We start from the raw sequence: 18,006 nt of genomic DNA, 5'->3' as shown, positions 1-18,006 counted from the left end.
TCTTTGAATTTTCTTGAATTTTGGGAGAGGGGGGCTTTTGAAATATAATTATTCAAAAAAAAACATTAGTTCAATCCATTACTTAAGTTACCTGCCATCTTGGATTACATAATTTTAAATCTAACTCTAAACAAGTGAAAAGAAACAATTGACTGAGTTAATTGTTGAAATACCATGCATAGTCAGTGTTGATTTCTTTATCACATAACACATACAAAAATGTATAGACAGTGTTGATGCGCAATCGTTTGTTTTTTTGACGTCACGTAAATAACAAAAGATATTCACTTTTAAATAGACACACACTACTGATATTCCTATATTAATACATACTATAAAATTTTCACCTAATTAACGCCCTCGTGGGTAAACAGTGATGTTTACAAAAAAATGTTTCAAACAAAAGTTTTTTATTTTTTTATAAGGAACATTTTTTACATTTAAACTTTTCTTCTATCTCTAACGGTTTACAAGATGGGTCCTACGGACCCAAGACCCAATTGACCTATGATGCTCATTTACGAACTTGACCTCACTTTTTACGTCCTGAGTACGCTGTAAAAATTTCAGCTCGATATCTTTTTTGGTTTTTGAGTTATCGTGTCCACAGACGGACGGACGGACAACCGGAAATGGATTAATTAGGTGATTTTATGAACAGCTATGGCAAAATTTTTTTCCTAGCATCATTATTTTTAAGCGTTACAAACTTGGGACTAAACTTAATATACTATGTATATTTCATATATGCATGGTATAAAAAGGTTTCCTTTAATAAAGCAATATGGTTTTTTTGTAATTACCGCCTTGAATTTCTAAACTTATACTAGAGCCATCTACAAGTAAATAAAGATTCTAATTTATCTATGACTGAATTGTTACGTCAAAAAAATCAAATTTGATTATGTGTCAAATCTCAAATGTGATAATTCAAATAAGAAAATCGTTAAAAATTTGTTAGAATCATGGAAGAAAATAAATTAGATATAGAAGATGATATTGAAAACGTTTTAAAAATTCTTCCAAAAGATATAGAAGGTACATAAATAATACAAATTCTATTGTAACGATTAACCTAACTATTTGTTTTACTAAATTCACAGCAAATTGGCCAGATAAAAAAGACTTTTTAAAGTATTGTAAAGAAATAGGTAATTTAAATTTACAACAGTTACAAAAGGAAAAACAAAATTTACAAGAAGAATCGATTGAAATTGCACAACAAATACAAGATTTAGCAATAAGTAATTATAAAAAATTCATTGAAACAGCTGAAAATACACGAAATATTTATAAAGAATTTGCTACAACCGAAACACTTTTAAATGAATTAGTTGATAAATTACCAGATTTTGAACAGCAATATACAAATTTTACAACAGAATCCAATGATATAAGTTTACATCGTCGATTAAGTACGTTAATGTTTCAAAAGACATCACAGTTAACAGATTTCTTACAATTACCGGAATTAATGGAAATTAGTATTGCTGATGGAAATTATGAAGATGCATTAGAAATTGTTGATTTTATACGTAGATTAGCACATAAATATCCAGATATTCAAATTTTTACAGTGAGTACTTTTAAAATTTTGAATATGAATTACATTGGTGAATTTCTTTATTTTAAGCCAATAGATTAGTGTTCAATAGGGTATTATCGTTAGTCAAAAATAAATCACGAAAATTGAAAAAAGTTAAAATTTATGTAAAAATATACTTAGATATTCTGATTTCGAGTCATAAAAGCACTTTTTTCTTTTAAAATATTAAAATTAAAAATCGTAATTTTTAAACTGTATATCACGTGACCTAAAACGCGGGTAAGCCCTGCTGTGATGTCATAGCGGTATGAGTCATAGACCATCAGTTAGTTCAGTGTAGACAGCTAGGTATAATATATACATAGATAATAAGTATTTATATTTATTATAATCAGATGTCTATGAATATATCTGTCAAACTTATTTGTGTTATTTCGTATAGTGATACCCATATTACGTCATCAAATTGGATGCCGCGTTTTTGACAGTTTAAAAAAGGTTTAAATTTTAATTTAAGTTTTTGGCAAGAAAGCGTGTGTATTTTTCCGAAATAAATTTTTGGTGGCTTTTTATTAGCAAAATCAACATTTTGAAGTACTTTTTCAAAAATAGTGGGATAGCCTATTTTCAACCTTCTACCGATTTTAACAGTATTTTTTGATACCTCTCTGTTAAGATTATTCATTGTTTTAGATATTATTAGGTGAAGTTGAAAAATTATGGTTAATTATTGTACAGAAATTATTAACACAATTACGTTCGGACATTCAACTTCCAAAATGTTTACAAGCTGTTGGATATTTACGTTGTATGAATATATTTACTGAAGCAGAATTACGTTTAAAATTTTTACAAACTCGTGATAGTTGGCTACAATCAATTTTAGATGAAATTCCAAAAGATAAACGTAAGTACCTAGTTTAAGAGAGAGAGTCAGACAGAAGAAGTTAACAGAAGAGTCTATTACCATGATTGATTTACTTATAAAACAGTCTCTGAGCGCGAAGAAAAGTCGCTGTTATAACACTTTTCAAGGATATTCCTACTGCCTATTTTTTTTCTGTTAAAATTTAATTGAGGCTAAGTTGAGCTAACATGATCCAAGGTATTTTGAATAATCTACGAAGTTGAAGGATCAAATTTTGATTTAAATTGACAGATTTTGATGAAACATCACAGTAATTATAGCAAATATATCAGAATAAGACTTATTTCATAATTTAAATTTATGCGATAACGGTAGTCGAAGATGTAAAGCTAATACCAAATTTGCTCATAATACATAAGTATTAGATACTATTAAAAAATTATACTTATTCATTCTAAACTAATGCCTATACCAAAATACAAGCTCCATAGCCGAACGGCGCCTTATTGTTCAAGGGATGGAAGTAAAGCGGGAAAATGTGATCTGAAAGATAGCATTTGGTGGATTTGTCTTTAAAGTGGGAATTGTTTATATTTCGAGTGCTATGAAGGGGGTTTAGTGAGGACAAAGTAGGTAAAGGCTATAACGCGGTACTCCTTGTTTTTTAAATTGAAATTTTTCAGTGTAGCGGGTAGGTTACTACCCGCAATCTTACTGGGCCAATTATGCCTATTCAATATATTTAACTCATAACTAATTTCATTTTTATTTTTTCACAGCATCACAGCATCTTAGTAAAGTAATTGAATTATCTCGAATTCATATATTCCAAATAATTACACAATACAATGCAATATTCAGTGATGATAATAAATTAGTGATCACTAAAAATGACGAACATATTAATGAAGCTGCAATTTTTCAAAGTTGGATACAAGAAAAGGTAAACAAATTTTATAAGTTGAATCATATAACACTTACTACGACTCTATTAATCGGGGCTGAATAAATCTATTCAATCTATTTACACGCTATTACGATAACTTAAAAAGCAAGATAATAAAGTTTAAATAGTATTTTAGAAGTAAAAGGTAACTTCATGGTCGTTATTAAATTAAAAATCGATGTTATGATAACATTTCTGGCATCGTCGAAGTGGACATCAAGATCTCTCACCTATAATTATCAAAAGATTTATGATTGTCTCATTATTATAATATTTTTCAGATTTCACAATTTTTAAAAACAATGGAACAAGATCTAAACGAATGCGATGATGGCTCTTCATTCGGTTCAACATTAAGTCAATGCATGTACTTTGGATTATCATTCAGCAAAGTTGGTTGTGATTTTCGTGGTTTAATTGCACCAATCATAACAAAATGTATAAAACGTTACTTCAAACAAACCGTTACAAATGGTACAAAAAAATTTCAACGTGATATGGATAGTTTTACGCTAATCAACAAAGTTTACACAACATCAGGTGTTGCCTCTAGTAGCAGTAATTCGAATCCACTTAAACGAGTAGATAGTAATGATACAACACCGAAATTAGAAAATATTCAAGATTTTTATCCATTAGCCGAATATTGTAATTGTTTGTTAACAGCATTCAATGATTTACGAGTTTGTGCACCGTTATCGCTAGTTTATCACGTTACCCAAACTGTGCAACAATCATTACAGGACGTTGCAAATATTATATTGTTATTTTATCAACATGAGCATCAAGCATTTACAGAAATCGCAAAAGAACAATTTACGCTGTTTTGCAAGTGTTTTGTTTATGAGCTAATCCCGTATATTCAGAACTGTATAAAATTAGTTTATCCAACATTACATATTTCCAAATATTTAGGTGTTCCTGTTACCGTTTTAGAAAAAGGTAAATATTTAACATTAGATCGAACCGTTATTTTAGAACCGATACAGCATTTAATACTGCCATTACATAATGTTATTGAAGAGGAATTAACATCTTCAATAGCAACATCGAGTCAAATTAAAACTAATGATAGTGAAATATCGGAGACGGTAACTAAATTGGTGGATGAGAATACATTAAAGGAAGTGATTAACGATACCAGTTAATTGATTTTGTATTTATTTTTTGTTATTTATTATTTAAAAAAAAAAAAGTATTTTACATATAATTATAATATTGTTAGTGCAATCATATTTTTGTAATTATCTATTAAATATATTGATATGATTCAATTTTTAATTATTTCCTTTATTTAAAAAAATTCAGAAATCAGTGCTTGTTTTTTAGGAATAGAGACATCTTTCTTGGGTTGAATGGATACTAAATTATTGGTTCGAAAAAATAGATTTTTGTATATGTCGCATCCAACCACTTAATTAGCCGTTTAATTTAAAGCGTAGTCTTTTTGAAAAACGAGGCCTTTCAAATAGGGACTGGAACGATATTGAGCCATTAAATCGAATGCTAGGCTTGGATTGGCAACGTTTAACTACTTGCCTAATCTAGTAATTTAAATTTAAATCCACTTTCTGCCCCCTGGTCCTGAAACCCACACACTGTCAATATAGCGTCTTAAGCAACAATATTGCTGATGTTTCTCACAGTTTTATTTCGTTGACGCAAAAATGTACAATAAAAGAGTGTAGTGACAAAAAATTGGAACATGAGATTAGAGACTATTAAAAACTGGTTTACACGACTAAAGTTGCAGTATTTAAATACAAACGACTTTTCTCATTCTGGTAACTCAATAACTCAATTCTCATTCCGATCCTATTTTCTAGCATAAAATCTTACACCTTTTGCATGGTAAAAACATTTCTATTGATCCATCTTTTATTAACCCCCGATGTTCATTTAGTTTTTTTTTTTTTTTTTTGAAAAATGATTTAAGCGAGAGGTTTTTTAGCTATGTTTCAAGAAAATTTATTCTGTTTGGAGTGATTTCCAAGGAAAAAACTGCATTTGTTGGGGGTTTTTGTAAATTTAACTTGTGACTTGTGCAATAAATACCTAACATTTAAAAAGTACAGAAACTTAAAATTAATGCAATTTGATTTAGTAACTATAACTGCCAAAAAGACTCATAATACAACTTAGTATCTCACTTCGTTTCGGAGATATAAGTAAGAAAAATACTAAAATTTATTCTTAAAATGAGGACTATGCCTGATTGTTACACAAATAATTTTTATTTCACTTAAAAGTTTTTTTTCTATAAAAGAAGCACTTACATAACTTTATTTTAACACCTGGCCTGTGGTTAACGCCTAGTTTTGGTCTTTTCTTGAAACTACTACCTTCCTCTCCTCGGCTCATAAATATTATTTTCTTCAATCATCAACAGGGCTGGATTAAGTTAGCAGTCTGAATTCAAAATAACAAACACAAATTTTTTGTTGTACTTCTTCCTCTTTCCTAGACCAAATAATATTCTAGACAATTAAATAGTTATAATATTTTCAAAATCGTTAACAAATTGTTAAATCTACAAAATTTGTTTGTCAAATTCATCTTATGAGCTATAAGTTTCGACAAAATTCAAACATTGAAATCTCTTTTTATAGGTTAACAGGGCTCAACTGTGTAATAAATTGTATTTATTTTGTGATTGTGCGAATAGTTTAGTACATAATTTTCCTGCTCATAAAGTTTTTCGAATTACAAAACGTGGGTATGGCTTATTATATTGATCTATTGGGAATCCGTGGTCGTTCTGTTCAAAGTTTGCATGAATTTAAAAAATATATACAGAGTGTTCGGTATTAGAGATAAAAAGATTCAAAAATGATGAGATTAAAATTGAAAATGAATTTTGCACATCCTAAGAAACAACTAATTTCCAGCGAGCAACGTTCCCTATTGAGTATATATGTGTATATGCTGCAGTCAAAACCCGTAAGTCAGAATTGGTTCTGACAGACAAAAACAACAGTCAATCAACTTTGATTGGAAGCTTCGGTCAGAATCGGTCCTGAATGAAAAAAACAAATCAATAATGATTTTCATTGAAGGCTGTATTCAACATCGATTCGATATTGACTGCAAATATCAGTCAAAATTAATTTTAACTGCACAGACTTCATAGACCGCTCGACACCACGGGTTTTTTTAAATGATAAATACATACTTGAAACTTTGTGAGTGGTTTCCTTTTGACGAGTCTGCCAAACTTTTCTCTACGATTCGAAAAGGTTGCATTTTCATTTCAAATAAGCATGATGACGTCATGTTTTAACTATCGTGCTGAAAAAACGCAGCAGGAATAAGTATTTTTCTGACACTATGATCACTTGATAAAATTAATAACTATTAAACAATAAAATATTTTGTCCGACAAAAATGCTGCACCGATGAGCATATATACCCCCTCGAACATGCCGTACTTAAGTATTTTTGTTTTTTAATACAATGGTTCATTTTTGCTGAATTGTTTAATAATTGATCCTCATGATTGATTTTTATCAAAATCATTTCAAAAACAAATTTTAGAAATTTTTTCGATTTTACTTGCTCTCGATTTTTCGGTGATTTAATTGATAAACTAGAAAAATTAATAATAATAATTGTGTTTATAGGATTTTAAATTTTCTAGACTAGTAAGAACTCAGAAGTTATCAAAATGCATTTCATTTGACTAATAGATAGATATTTTCTAAGAAATTGCCTGAAATCGATTCGAAATATGAGTTCTTCCTAGTCGATTTTGGACTATATCCCAAAATTGTCTTATCTATTAAGTTTTATCGGAATAAGTAAAATTTTTATAATTTTCTTAAAGGGTATACTTTCCAAATAATAAAAATAAAAAACGAAGAAAAAGAAAGAAGAATTTTTGTTTCTGGCTTGGATAAAACTCGTTAAATCAAGTGAGTTTGCCCAAAAAATTCAAAAATCTGGTTCATTTTTCATTTAAAATATAAATTTTCTAGAAAATATTTGTCGAATAGTTAAATGAATTGATTTTCGTGACTTTTAGCTCCTTATTATTCTAAAAAAAATGCAAAAACTGAAATAAAAAAAGTTCAAATAAAATCGTAATAATCAAGACCTATTTAGGGTAAGCAATTAGTACTGAAAAATCATTTAATATGAATCATTTGTATTTTTACTACTTAGAAAAGTATATTGCGAAAAATGTACTTCAAAATTTTACGGGGACACAAAAATGAAAAAGTTCGTCTTCTATTTCAAGTTACGGAATTCTAAAAAAATGTTTTCTACTATTGTTGTTTTTGTTTTGTTTTAAAAACAATTCCAAGCCCAAATTAATTACAAACGGGCCTTTCCGAAAGTAGAAATAACAATTCTTTTCGTTAAATGTTTTAGACAAAAGAATCAAAGAAATAAATAAAAATATCAAACGATTTTATTATTTAAATTATTAGAAAAATAAAAAACAATATTAAAGAAACATAAAAACAGTATACTACAGTAATCTCCCACTTTGTTTGTTTTAGGCCAATCACAATGTTTTAATCCCCATAAGTAGTACGGTATGACAGACTTGCATGTGGTTTGATTATTGCGTTACCGACTCTACAAAGCTTTTAATACTTGCCGGCAAATTGCATTTTAAAATAAGTTTTTCGTATATTACTATTATCTGAATATTGTTACTCTACGAAAATTACGAACGAGTTTTTAAAATAATTTTACATTTTTTTCTGGTTTTTAAAAAATTGTATAATGTGGTGAAGTTATTTCTTTTTTGAAAAATGTTTACTATAATTAGTTGAAAGTTTTTGAAATAATTCGTTTTTAATATTTTTGAAAAATTTCTTGTTTTTAACAAAACTTAACTTTCAACGTGTTTTTCAAAATTTTATTCGGGTAGTTTTTTTCATCACAGAAGTTATTGTTGAAATATGCCATCTTTGCAACAGGTACTGTGAAATTTAATATTTTTTGTATTTATTCCATTATACGCCCCCCAATTTTGTTTGAAAAAAACAGACAACAATACACTGTGAATATTATAATATTAATTTCGTTAAAACCAACTGATTTGTTTTTTGAAAATGATGAAAAATGTAGTAAAATTTTTGTTAAATCGTTTCTCAAAACATCTATAATTTTTTTATTTTGATCTTTGTTTATAAAATTGATAAACAGAATCAGTTTTTAATCCATTTGATTAAGTTAGTAGTGAATTGTTTTTGGATTTAATTTCCAGAAAAAATTTTACTTGTAAATAGTAATCCAAATTTTTAAATATTTGATTTTGTTTTTACGTTTCATTAATATGTGTTTTCACGTGTTGACTTGCGTTGAAACATGTAAACAAGAAGATAATTATGATGAGTAAACAACTTCAAGGGATAAACATGTGACAATATAATATATTTTTTTTTGCAAAAATATTTGCAATCATTTGAAAATTTTTGCTTTGTGTGTAATTTTGCTATTTTTTTAAAAAATCGATTTGCAATGTTTCTGATACATTATTGTATAAAAAAATTATTGTTATAAAAATTTTCAATTTTGGGAAAATTAGAAGATTTGGTTGAGATTAAAAATTTAAAATATTGAAATAAACTCAGTTTAACGCATATTAAAATTTCCGCTGGGGCATCAGTTCAGAAATTTTTGAAATTGGTATAATGTACCTCTTCGAGCGACATTTTCCATTTGTGTTTTAGATATACTGATATCACATCCTAATTTTTTTTGGTAAATTAAGAAAATTTGGCAAAAATTTTAGTAATTTCAATATATATTTAAACTTAATTTTCGCTTTTAGTTTGAAAACAACATTGTTGTACTAAATAAGCGGGAATAAAGGCATGTTTGAGGGTTTTTTATTAATACATATATTGATAACTTATTTTGGCGACATTCAAATTGAATCGGATGGTTCGTTGGATCAAAATTATCTACGAAAAGAAAATTTTCTCTGAAATTGTTTCAGTTTTTAAACAAAAGACCTTTTTATTTTAAAATTGTTCGCATTTTTTTCAGACTTCAGTTGATATATCCGCTTTGCTGAAACATTTCAACTAGAAATAAAGTTAGAATACCTAGAATGTTGACGTATTATAATAAATTTACTTGAGAAAAAATTTATTGTGTCACGAAACATTTTCTCGTCCTAAGTAAATTTCTCCTCACTCTAAGGAATTTTCCGATTCCATTTTAAACGCAACGGAATATATTTTGAAACAAGAAAAAATTTCTTGCGCTTTAGAAATTTTGTGTAAGATTAAGTTTCAGTTTTTTTCGAAATTAAAATATAGAAAATAAATAGTAATGAATACCTTACCATAATAAGTAGTTAAATGAATCATATCGTCAGTTATTAGTTAATTATTTATCAAGTTTCAAATAATTCCAATTATATTTTTACAAATAAATATTTAATGTCTTTATTCAGTTATTTATTTCAGATAAACAATATCAAAGTTATTTTTGTGTATTAATTTCATGCTGTACTTCGCAGCCTGGTATTACCTTTATATATTGCTTTGTCTTTACATTTTAATGCTTAACAACGCAACGATTTTGATTTCGAACGTAAATATGACAATCGTCACTGATACGACTAGTTTTACAAACTAAGAAATTTTCGGCATCTCAATGCCTCACTAATACTACTTACTGCTATTTTCACCTATTTACTACGACATTAAGGCCGTAAATTATACCAAAATAATACAGCTTTTGTGGCAGACATATCTTATATGTTTATGTATTTCTCTGGCCTGTTTTTCCTGCTCACGCGATATCTTCCTTATTCTTTTATGAAATTCCATGATTTACCCCTCATTTTCAAGCTTATCGTGCGGGTTAATGACGTAAACAGACTCACCGTCTAAAATGTACCGCTTAGGAAAAAGCCGGCTAGAAAAATAATATTAAGATTTAATTATTTTGATCATTATGTAATTTGCACATCATATCTGTAATAAAGCTGCATATAAAGAAAAAAAGACGTAAATTTAAAATTTAAAATTCCCCACGGTCGAGCTAGTTATTAACTTATTTTCCCAAAATAATATTAAAAACTTGCTTTGAAAAATGATGATGATTTTATTGCAGGATCCCGTTAAATGTAAAAAAAAGCGAATATTTAGAAATCTTTTCTACAAAAATTGTACTTGGTAGGTAAAAATTTGTCTTAAACGGTGTAACTCCACATTAATTACTTCATTTGGAAAAAAACAAATATTTTCAAATTATATTCAGTGATCGAGGTGATTAAATCTTATACAAGTTATAAAAAATTTAAAAATTAAGCATTAATTTTTTTAAAACTACTTGTGCAAATTTTTTCTTAAAATTTTATTAATTTGCATAAAGTTAGCATGTCAAAGATTTATTCACCTAAAGAAGCAAAAGAAAAATTTTTATCAAAGATTGACTAATTGTTTAAAATATAATTTTAAAGTGCATTCTATAACCCGATGCTCATCGAATAACCCGATAAATTGAATTTAATTAGAATCGGCTGATAACAAATCATTACCAGTGTTTAATATTTTGTTTATAATTGTATTAACTTACTTCAAAAAAGGAGGTTATCAATTCGATATGCATGTACAGGAATGCCAAATCAGATGTTTTACATAACCGATCATTGTTTTACAAACCAGTTCCGTTATACGAAACAGCTGAATGGCTTTTAGCAGTTTTTCGTACTTACTGAACTTTAGCACGCAAAATTGCATAAAGGTTACGCACGGTAGTAAAGCACGGTAAATGAAACGCCACATAAAAGTTTGTTTTTTTTTTGTTTTAAACGTAGCACAATCGCAATCCTCCTTAACGTTATTCTGCTGTTATGGATAACAGAACTGTTTTGTAAAGCAAATGATTCGGCAATCCATTCACAACATATATAGGTGTATGTATGTATATATGTATGTCTATGCATTTCTCCAAAATATTATTTGGATTGTGACCATTTTTTTATTGGCTTCTTACATTTATTTTAAGTTAAAGAACAGTACAAGTTTCTGCAAAATCGGTCCAATATTTTTCGAGTTATGGGCTAATAAGTGTAAATAACTTTTTATTATGTACAAAGGTATAGATGTCTTCTAACTAAACTAAACTAACTAAAAAAAGTACAAAATAAAACTTTGCAAAACATTGATTCCAAAAAGTGCATTAAAAAGTAAAAAATAATTTTAAATTTATTACTCCAATCAATAATTTCTTTGTGAGAAATAAATATGTTTCAACTCGAAGTCAACAATTATTCGTTCTTATACTTTGCATTATTTTTTACTTGTGCATTTTTTTGAAGTTGGTTCTATTTTTTGTAAATAAATTTTATTTTATTACTACAGGTTAGTTAATTTTCCTGTCATTTTCATATATGTAAATAGTATGTCTTATTAAATTAATAAGTTTCTTCGTTTTCCTATAACGGGTGTATATAATATTATACAAGAACACCCGATTAAAATTTCCTACTTAATTTTCATATTTAAGTTTACTAACTAACGTTTTTGACCTACACTGGCGCTATCAAGCCGATTATTTGGAAAAGGCATCTAATTAAAAAATTCCGGTTGCAAAAATTTTCTCGAAGGAAGTGATGTTTAACAGATTAATTTTGAACCATTAATTTTCGCTGATAACATGCAGTGGGAAAATTCCAATGATAGGGAAACATGTCGAACGATCACTGTATGATCGTTTTCGGTCAAAAATTAACCGAGTTATACTAGTTTAAACTGTATACGAAATTCTTCGGTAATATCTAAAAATGTTTTGCAAAAAATAGAACCGACAAAAAAGAGTATAAATCAATAATTTTTTGTGAGCTTTGAAGTCGACGCTTCGAATTGATTGCTCCCAAGAAAATTATTGATGGGAATTTCCACTTTTCTAAATATTAACATAAAAATTTGAAGTTCTTTATATTTTTTTAGTTCTAGCCACTCATTTGTTGGCGCGATTATATATTTCAAATTCAGACCGAAATTTCAATTTTCAATCAGTAATTATTATGCATTTTTGAATCTGCCATTTCACAAACACAAGAGCGTAGATACAGATTTTCATCTAAAGGTGATGAAAATTTCGATTTGAATTTTCGTACCGATTACAAGAACTTATATGGCACGCCATTTTACTTTTCAAAACTTCAAGTTTTTTTTTTTCAAATTTAAATAACAATTTACGGAATTAAAATTATCAGTATTGGTAATTTTAATTCACAGAAAGCTGGTTTATATAAGGAACATTATAAGGAGTTTGGATATTGACAATTTTAATTTAAAATTTCGAATTAAAATTGTCTATATTGATAATTTTAATTCCAAGTTTGAATTAAAATTATAAATATTGATAATTTGAATTAAAATAATTCGAAATCAGAATTAAAATTCCGTTAACGTAAGTACTTCCCTAAACTGGGTAAAAAAAATTTAATGACATCGCATATACAACTTATATAATTTAAGTTTCAAGTTCGGCCACGGGTAATGGAAAACCCAAATTCTGGACAATAGGTTTATTGACTTTTTTAAGATTTAGTGATTTAGACAGAGGGTTAAACAAATTGAAAATATGATTTTTATTTTAACCTTGAAATATATATTCCATTATTTCTTTTTCTTAAGGTACAATATGTGTTTCTTCTTCTTCATAAGTATGTATAATAAGTATTATAATCTTATGCACAAAAATTAATTAATATATTTATACTAATATAATATAATATAATATAATGATTATAAACAGTACAGTCAAGTTAGGGCAGCAAGCTATAGCAGCCAGTCAAACGGAAGTTCATTAACATAAACGTCTAATTAGTAGGTAGTATAGATATAAGTTACAAGTATATATAACTGGACTATAGTTTGTTCACTGAAGGCTCGTCTAGATGCTACTGTTGCAAAAACTGTTTTTGTTAAGATATTTCGATAAATTTGAAATTTTATTTATCAATTAATCATTTCTTTATACGTTTTTTGCGGAAAATTCAATTCTCTGTACGGTTTAGGAGCAATTAACTATCAAAGTCGAGGAAGTTTCATGTTTTTATGCACAGTTCTTAATTTTGGTATGATTTTGAAGCTTAAAACTTGAGGAATATTGATAAAAGTTCTTTATGTAAATGGAAAAACATTTTTAAAAGCACTTATTGACTAAAAAATCAACATTTATTACGACTTCTTCATATACCACCATGTAAAAGCAAATGAGCAAAACGCTCTTAACTTATGTCCATCGAGCCACGGAACACTCTGTATAAACGATCGCTAACTGAATGAACAAATTATAATAATACATTTAAGTCTCCTGAATTTAGAATGTATTTGTTTATAGTTACAGCTGTTTAAAAAGTTCCTTATTCGTTAAATCTTAACGAATTAAACGGTTCATTTGATATTAATCTTGATATAGCCATGGCAGAAAAAATTATCGGTGATTTTTTTTCCGATTTTCAAGAGGTTTAAAATGTTAAAATTTAATACAATAAGGAAATTATTTTTTTATGCTATATTTTACAGCTAGAAAAAGAAAATAATAGGGAATATTTTAGTAAAAGCTCATTCATGTACCAAACAGCAGAGAAAAATTATTTTTCTAGTAAATATAACAACAACCAAGATAAATGGCATCAAAGAGAATAAAAATTATTCATCTGGAAAGCATGGAAAAGTTATTGGAAAATAGTGACCATCATGAGAATTATCGAGGACCCAACAATATAATGTGTATTACTACGCCACTACCCTACATAGTCACTCTACTGACCTGGCCATATAATTAAAATAATTCAAATTATTAATAAAATAAAATTTTTTTTCTATATAAATGAGGAATATTTGAATTCAACAATTCAAGCATCCTGTATATCTTTTAATAAAATTGTGGGTATATTTTCTTCAAAAATCTGGTGTAAAACACTCTCAACTTCCAGACATAGACCAAATAATTGAAAGCAGAAGGTATTTGAAATGAAGTAAAATTCTACGTTTGACTTTTTGTTCTGATGAATAAAATTCAGAAATGGATATTTGGTCTAAGAATCGAATTAAGATAAGCCTTCACCTATTTTTTACGAAATATAAAATGTAAAAAAATATCAATGGGATGCCCAAAAAAATTTGGTCTAGAATATCTTTAGATAAAATCACTACATATTATAAAACAAAGTCGCTTTTTCTGACCCTATGCCCCTATGTACGCTTAAATCTTTGAAACTACGTAACGGATTTTGATGCGGTTTTTTTAATAGATAGAGTGATTCAAGAGGAAGGTTTTTATGTATAATACATCCATATTATAGTAGAGTAAGGGGATGAAATAGGGGATGAAAGGGATATGCTTAAAAAACTAAGAAAGTTGTGCATTGATTAAGCTCAAATATTGACACGATATACAACAAGCTTCAAAGATCTAATGTTTTTATCTACTTTTAACCTTCGGAGGGTAGAAAGGTGTAGCGAGAAAGTGGGAAGGAATTATCGAATATTTACAAATATACCTAAGTGGGGTATCAAATAAAAGAGCATGACGTGTACATTACAAAACTGTTATCCCATGCAAGGAAATGTGGAGGGAGGGGTGGAAGTGGGGATGTTGCCCAGCAAAGCGGGTAGTTCACAGCTAGTACAATATAAATAATAATAACTAGTAGATTTCCGCATTATCGGATTCAATTCTCTTCCCTTCTTGATTTTAACTTTTGGAGCGGACCCCTAATTATATTGAAAATAAAGTACAGCCCAAATCACTTCCTGAAATGTAGCCTTCTCTAGGTGAAAGAATTTTTAAAATCGGTTTAGTAGTGAACTCAAAAATGACGGACTTTCTCCCCCAGATTATTAGCTCCCCTCATTTTGGAACGCAAGAGCTAAAAACTTCAAAACCCAACCAACTCCTCTATAGTCGACAAGCTCAACCAAACCAACTCGTAATTACAACAATACTCCGGGTCTATAAAAATTTTGATCTATTTTTTTCCGATTACCTCTATTACTGGTATTCATGGATAAATAGATAAAAATTTTTTTAAACTTACCTACGCCTGCAATAATAGAATCGGATTACTGTTTCCCGGTGAAGCGTTTTGTAATTTGTTAGTTATTATATGGAGGTAAAAAGTGATTTATTTTTACACACGTGCCTAAACACAATAGGTTACTAACCAATAGGTTATGTTATATGTAGGTATTATATATAAAAATTTAATTTAATTTACATTTTATGGATAATTTATATGAATTTTGTGTAAATTTTTTTGATGTTTAGAGTTTTATTTAGCCTTTATCTTATCTTTTGACATATTATTGTAGTACACGTTATTTTGTTTTGTTTTAATCAGTCAAAGGAAATAAAAATATTTAAGATAAATATCAGTGTAAGAGTAAGTTCGGAAGTTCCTGTACTGAAAAGTTACGGAAGTTTCTTTTATCTTATTTTGTGTGAATCATTTTGAAGACTTTTGAAATCGTATTCCGAGTCAATTATTTTTGCACACTATTAAATATACCGATTGTAAACTATTTCGTTAGCCCTATAAAATATATGAAGTAAGAAGAGTTTTTATGGGCGTGTGTTTTATGGTGTGTTATGGTGATGTTTTACTGTGTGTGATTGGTATTGTATGTGTACAACTTCAAGTGATAAGTCTTACCGGCAGTGTTCATTAAAGTATACACATAAACTACCCCTCTTTGTTTTATACATATGAAAGTCCATTAGAACTCTTCTTACTTCATATAATATAAATGGCTAACGATATAGTTTACAAACAATATAATTTTAATACTTTCTCAAGAATAAAGGAAAGATTAGAGTATTTTTAAAAGAAGTAATAAATGAAATTTCTCGATTTAAATAATCTATCAAAACAATGCCGCTATTTTCAGGCAAATAGGTGTTATTACCTATAAATGTATAAAAGCTATGGCCAATCGTAGGCTACTAATTTTTTGCTTCGTCGCAAAATTTAACCAATTCAAATCGTTTTCAATCACGTGATAGCTGCTTAAAGCATTAAAATACCAAAAATCCAATTAATTGACGGTTAGATGTGAGTACTTAGATCTCGAGATTGCACATATGATTTCTGGCGAATCCATCCAAATTATTCACTTAATCGTCTTATAGACGATTTTTGTGTTCTTTGGGTTAAAATTAACCTATATACCTAGTTTTATCAAATTTTGAAAAATTGTTTGTTATAAGCGACCTTAAATAAAATAAATTATTTGTGATTTTGCTACTTTCTAAAGAAAATTTTTTTTCTTAGTTTCCCCTTTTTCGATAAAAGTTCGGACTCTCAGTACAAAAATCGGGTTCATATAATGATAGGAGATAGTTTTTGTAATATCGCTGAAAATCCCATGGAAAGAATGATTATTTGAGTCGATTTCAGGCAGTATTTAAAAAAAAATATTGGTTTGATAGTCAAATAAACTGAGTTTTCTTGACTTTTAAGTCTTAATTGTTCTAGAAAATAAAAAAGCCAAGCGGAATTAATTTTTTTAGATTTTTGCTTTCTTTAAGGAAAGATTTTTGAGAAATACAAAAGTAAAATCTTACTGGAAAATCGAGAATGATCAGAGAATTTTGAAAGTTGATTCTTTTGATATAATAGTATCACTACCAATATTTCTTTGGCCAAAGAATGTTACTACAGTATACCTATCTGTTTTGTTTTTAGGCCTTAACTTGAATCATAATGGCTCATTATAATAATTTCATAATGTGTGCTAATATAATTTATAATAATAATAATACAAGTATAATAATAAGTTCAAGTATGCTAGATAAAAACATATCGATTTTGTCATTTGGCCAAATTCTCACTGTTTATTAAATTTTCTTGCAACATCTTTCTCAAAATATTTGATAACAATAAGTATAGAGGTTTTTACTTGAATTGAAATGAAAAATTCAATCGCACTTCTTGACAATTTTAGTTCATAAGAAGAATTGAAGATCTGATTTTACAAAATTGCTGAATTATATTTATTAGAAGTTCTTTGAGAAGATCCTTAACCAAAGAGTTTTTTTCTGCCCAATACCAAAATTGGCTTATATAGTATACCCCAATTATCGTATACAATTTTAGAGAGAAATTTTGACCGTAGTAAATTGTGACTTTTTTTTTCTTTTCTAGGGAATTGCTAATATGTTTACTTTTTTTTTACAAGTTTTTTTTTTCATTCGTTTTAAGTGTTTAAGTGGAAAATATCAAAAACTTTCAAAATAACGACATTGTCGTTTTTTTAAATATCTCCAAGTATTTAATACCAATTTTCAATGATTTTTTTCTTAAAATTTGCATGGATATCTAAGCTGAAATTTTAACCACATTAACAATTTTAATCCTTTAGATCAAGCATTATTGTTAGGCTCATACATCCTTAATAAGCAATTTTTTGAAAATCAATTTTTATTATAAAAAACATCGGTTTTTTAATAATCCTTTTTTTTCTTGTCTCTAATTAGTATTCCCCGAAGTATATAGGATAGCAAATAAAGCTCTTTTTAACTGACTTCAAAAAAGGAGAAGGATCTCAATTCGAATGTATTTTTTTAATGTTCGTTACCTCAGAACTTTCGACTGACTGAACCGATCTTGATAATTTTTTATTTAAAAGCTGATACTTTCCGTGTGGTCCCACTTCAATT

At 28.0% G+C, this 18,006-nt stretch overlaps 2 protein-coding genes across 3 annotated transcripts in view; both read left to right on the top strand.

Annotated features, from left to right (window-relative positions):
• The first annotated feature begins 965 nt into the window (after positions 1-965).
• Positions 966-4,545, top strand: LOC123293607 (conserved oligomeric Golgi complex subunit 8). Its single transcript, XM_044874489.1, has 5 exons — positions 966-1,038; positions 1,104-1,576; positions 2,240-2,453; positions 3,194-3,357; positions 3,642-4,545. The coding sequence occupies exons 1-5, from the start codon at positions 966-968 to the stop codon at positions 4,506-4,508; spliced, it is 1,791 nt and encodes a 596-aa protein (XP_044730424.1). The 3' UTR covers positions 4,509-4,545.
• Positions 4,546-8,138: 3,593 nt separating this feature from the next.
• LOC123304951 (cytoplasmic polyadenylation element-binding protein 1) overlaps positions 8,139-18,006 on the top strand; it is a 42,538-nt gene continuing 32,670 nt past the window's right edge. For both annotated transcript variants that reach the window (XM_044886512.1, XM_044886511.1), the window contains exon 1: positions 8,139-8,288. In XM_044886512.1, coding sequence (XP_044742447.1) covers positions 8,271-8,288 — 18 coding nt within the window. In that variant the 5' untranslated portion in view covers positions 8,139-8,270. The remainder of the gene's footprint in view (positions 8,289-18,006) is intronic.

The sequence above is a fragment of the Chrysoperla carnea genome, chromosome 1 (genome assembly GCF_905475395.1).
Source record: "Chrysoperla carnea chromosome 1, inChrCarn1.1, whole genome shotgun sequence".
NCBI lineage: Eukaryota > Metazoa > Arthropoda > Insecta > Neuroptera > Chrysopidae > Chrysoperla > Chrysoperla carnea.
The sequence above is the reverse complement of the archived record's forward strand: the minus strand, read 5'-3'. Positions and strand labels throughout refer to the sequence as shown.

Bases quoted from the DNA above. Each gene is read 5' to 3' on its own strand.
- LOC123293607 (XM_044874489.1), top strand. From the start codon at position 966: ATGGAAGAAAATAAATTAGATATAGAAGATGATATTGAAAACGTTTTA. The intron at 1,577-2,239 runs GTGAGTACTTTT...TCATTGTTTTAG, and splicing joins CAGATATTCAAATTTTTACA to ATATTATTAGGTGAAGTTGA. The intron at 3,358-3,641 runs GTAAACAAATTT...AATATTTTTCAG, and splicing joins AAAGTTGGATACAAGAAAAG to ATTTCACAATTTTTAAAAAC.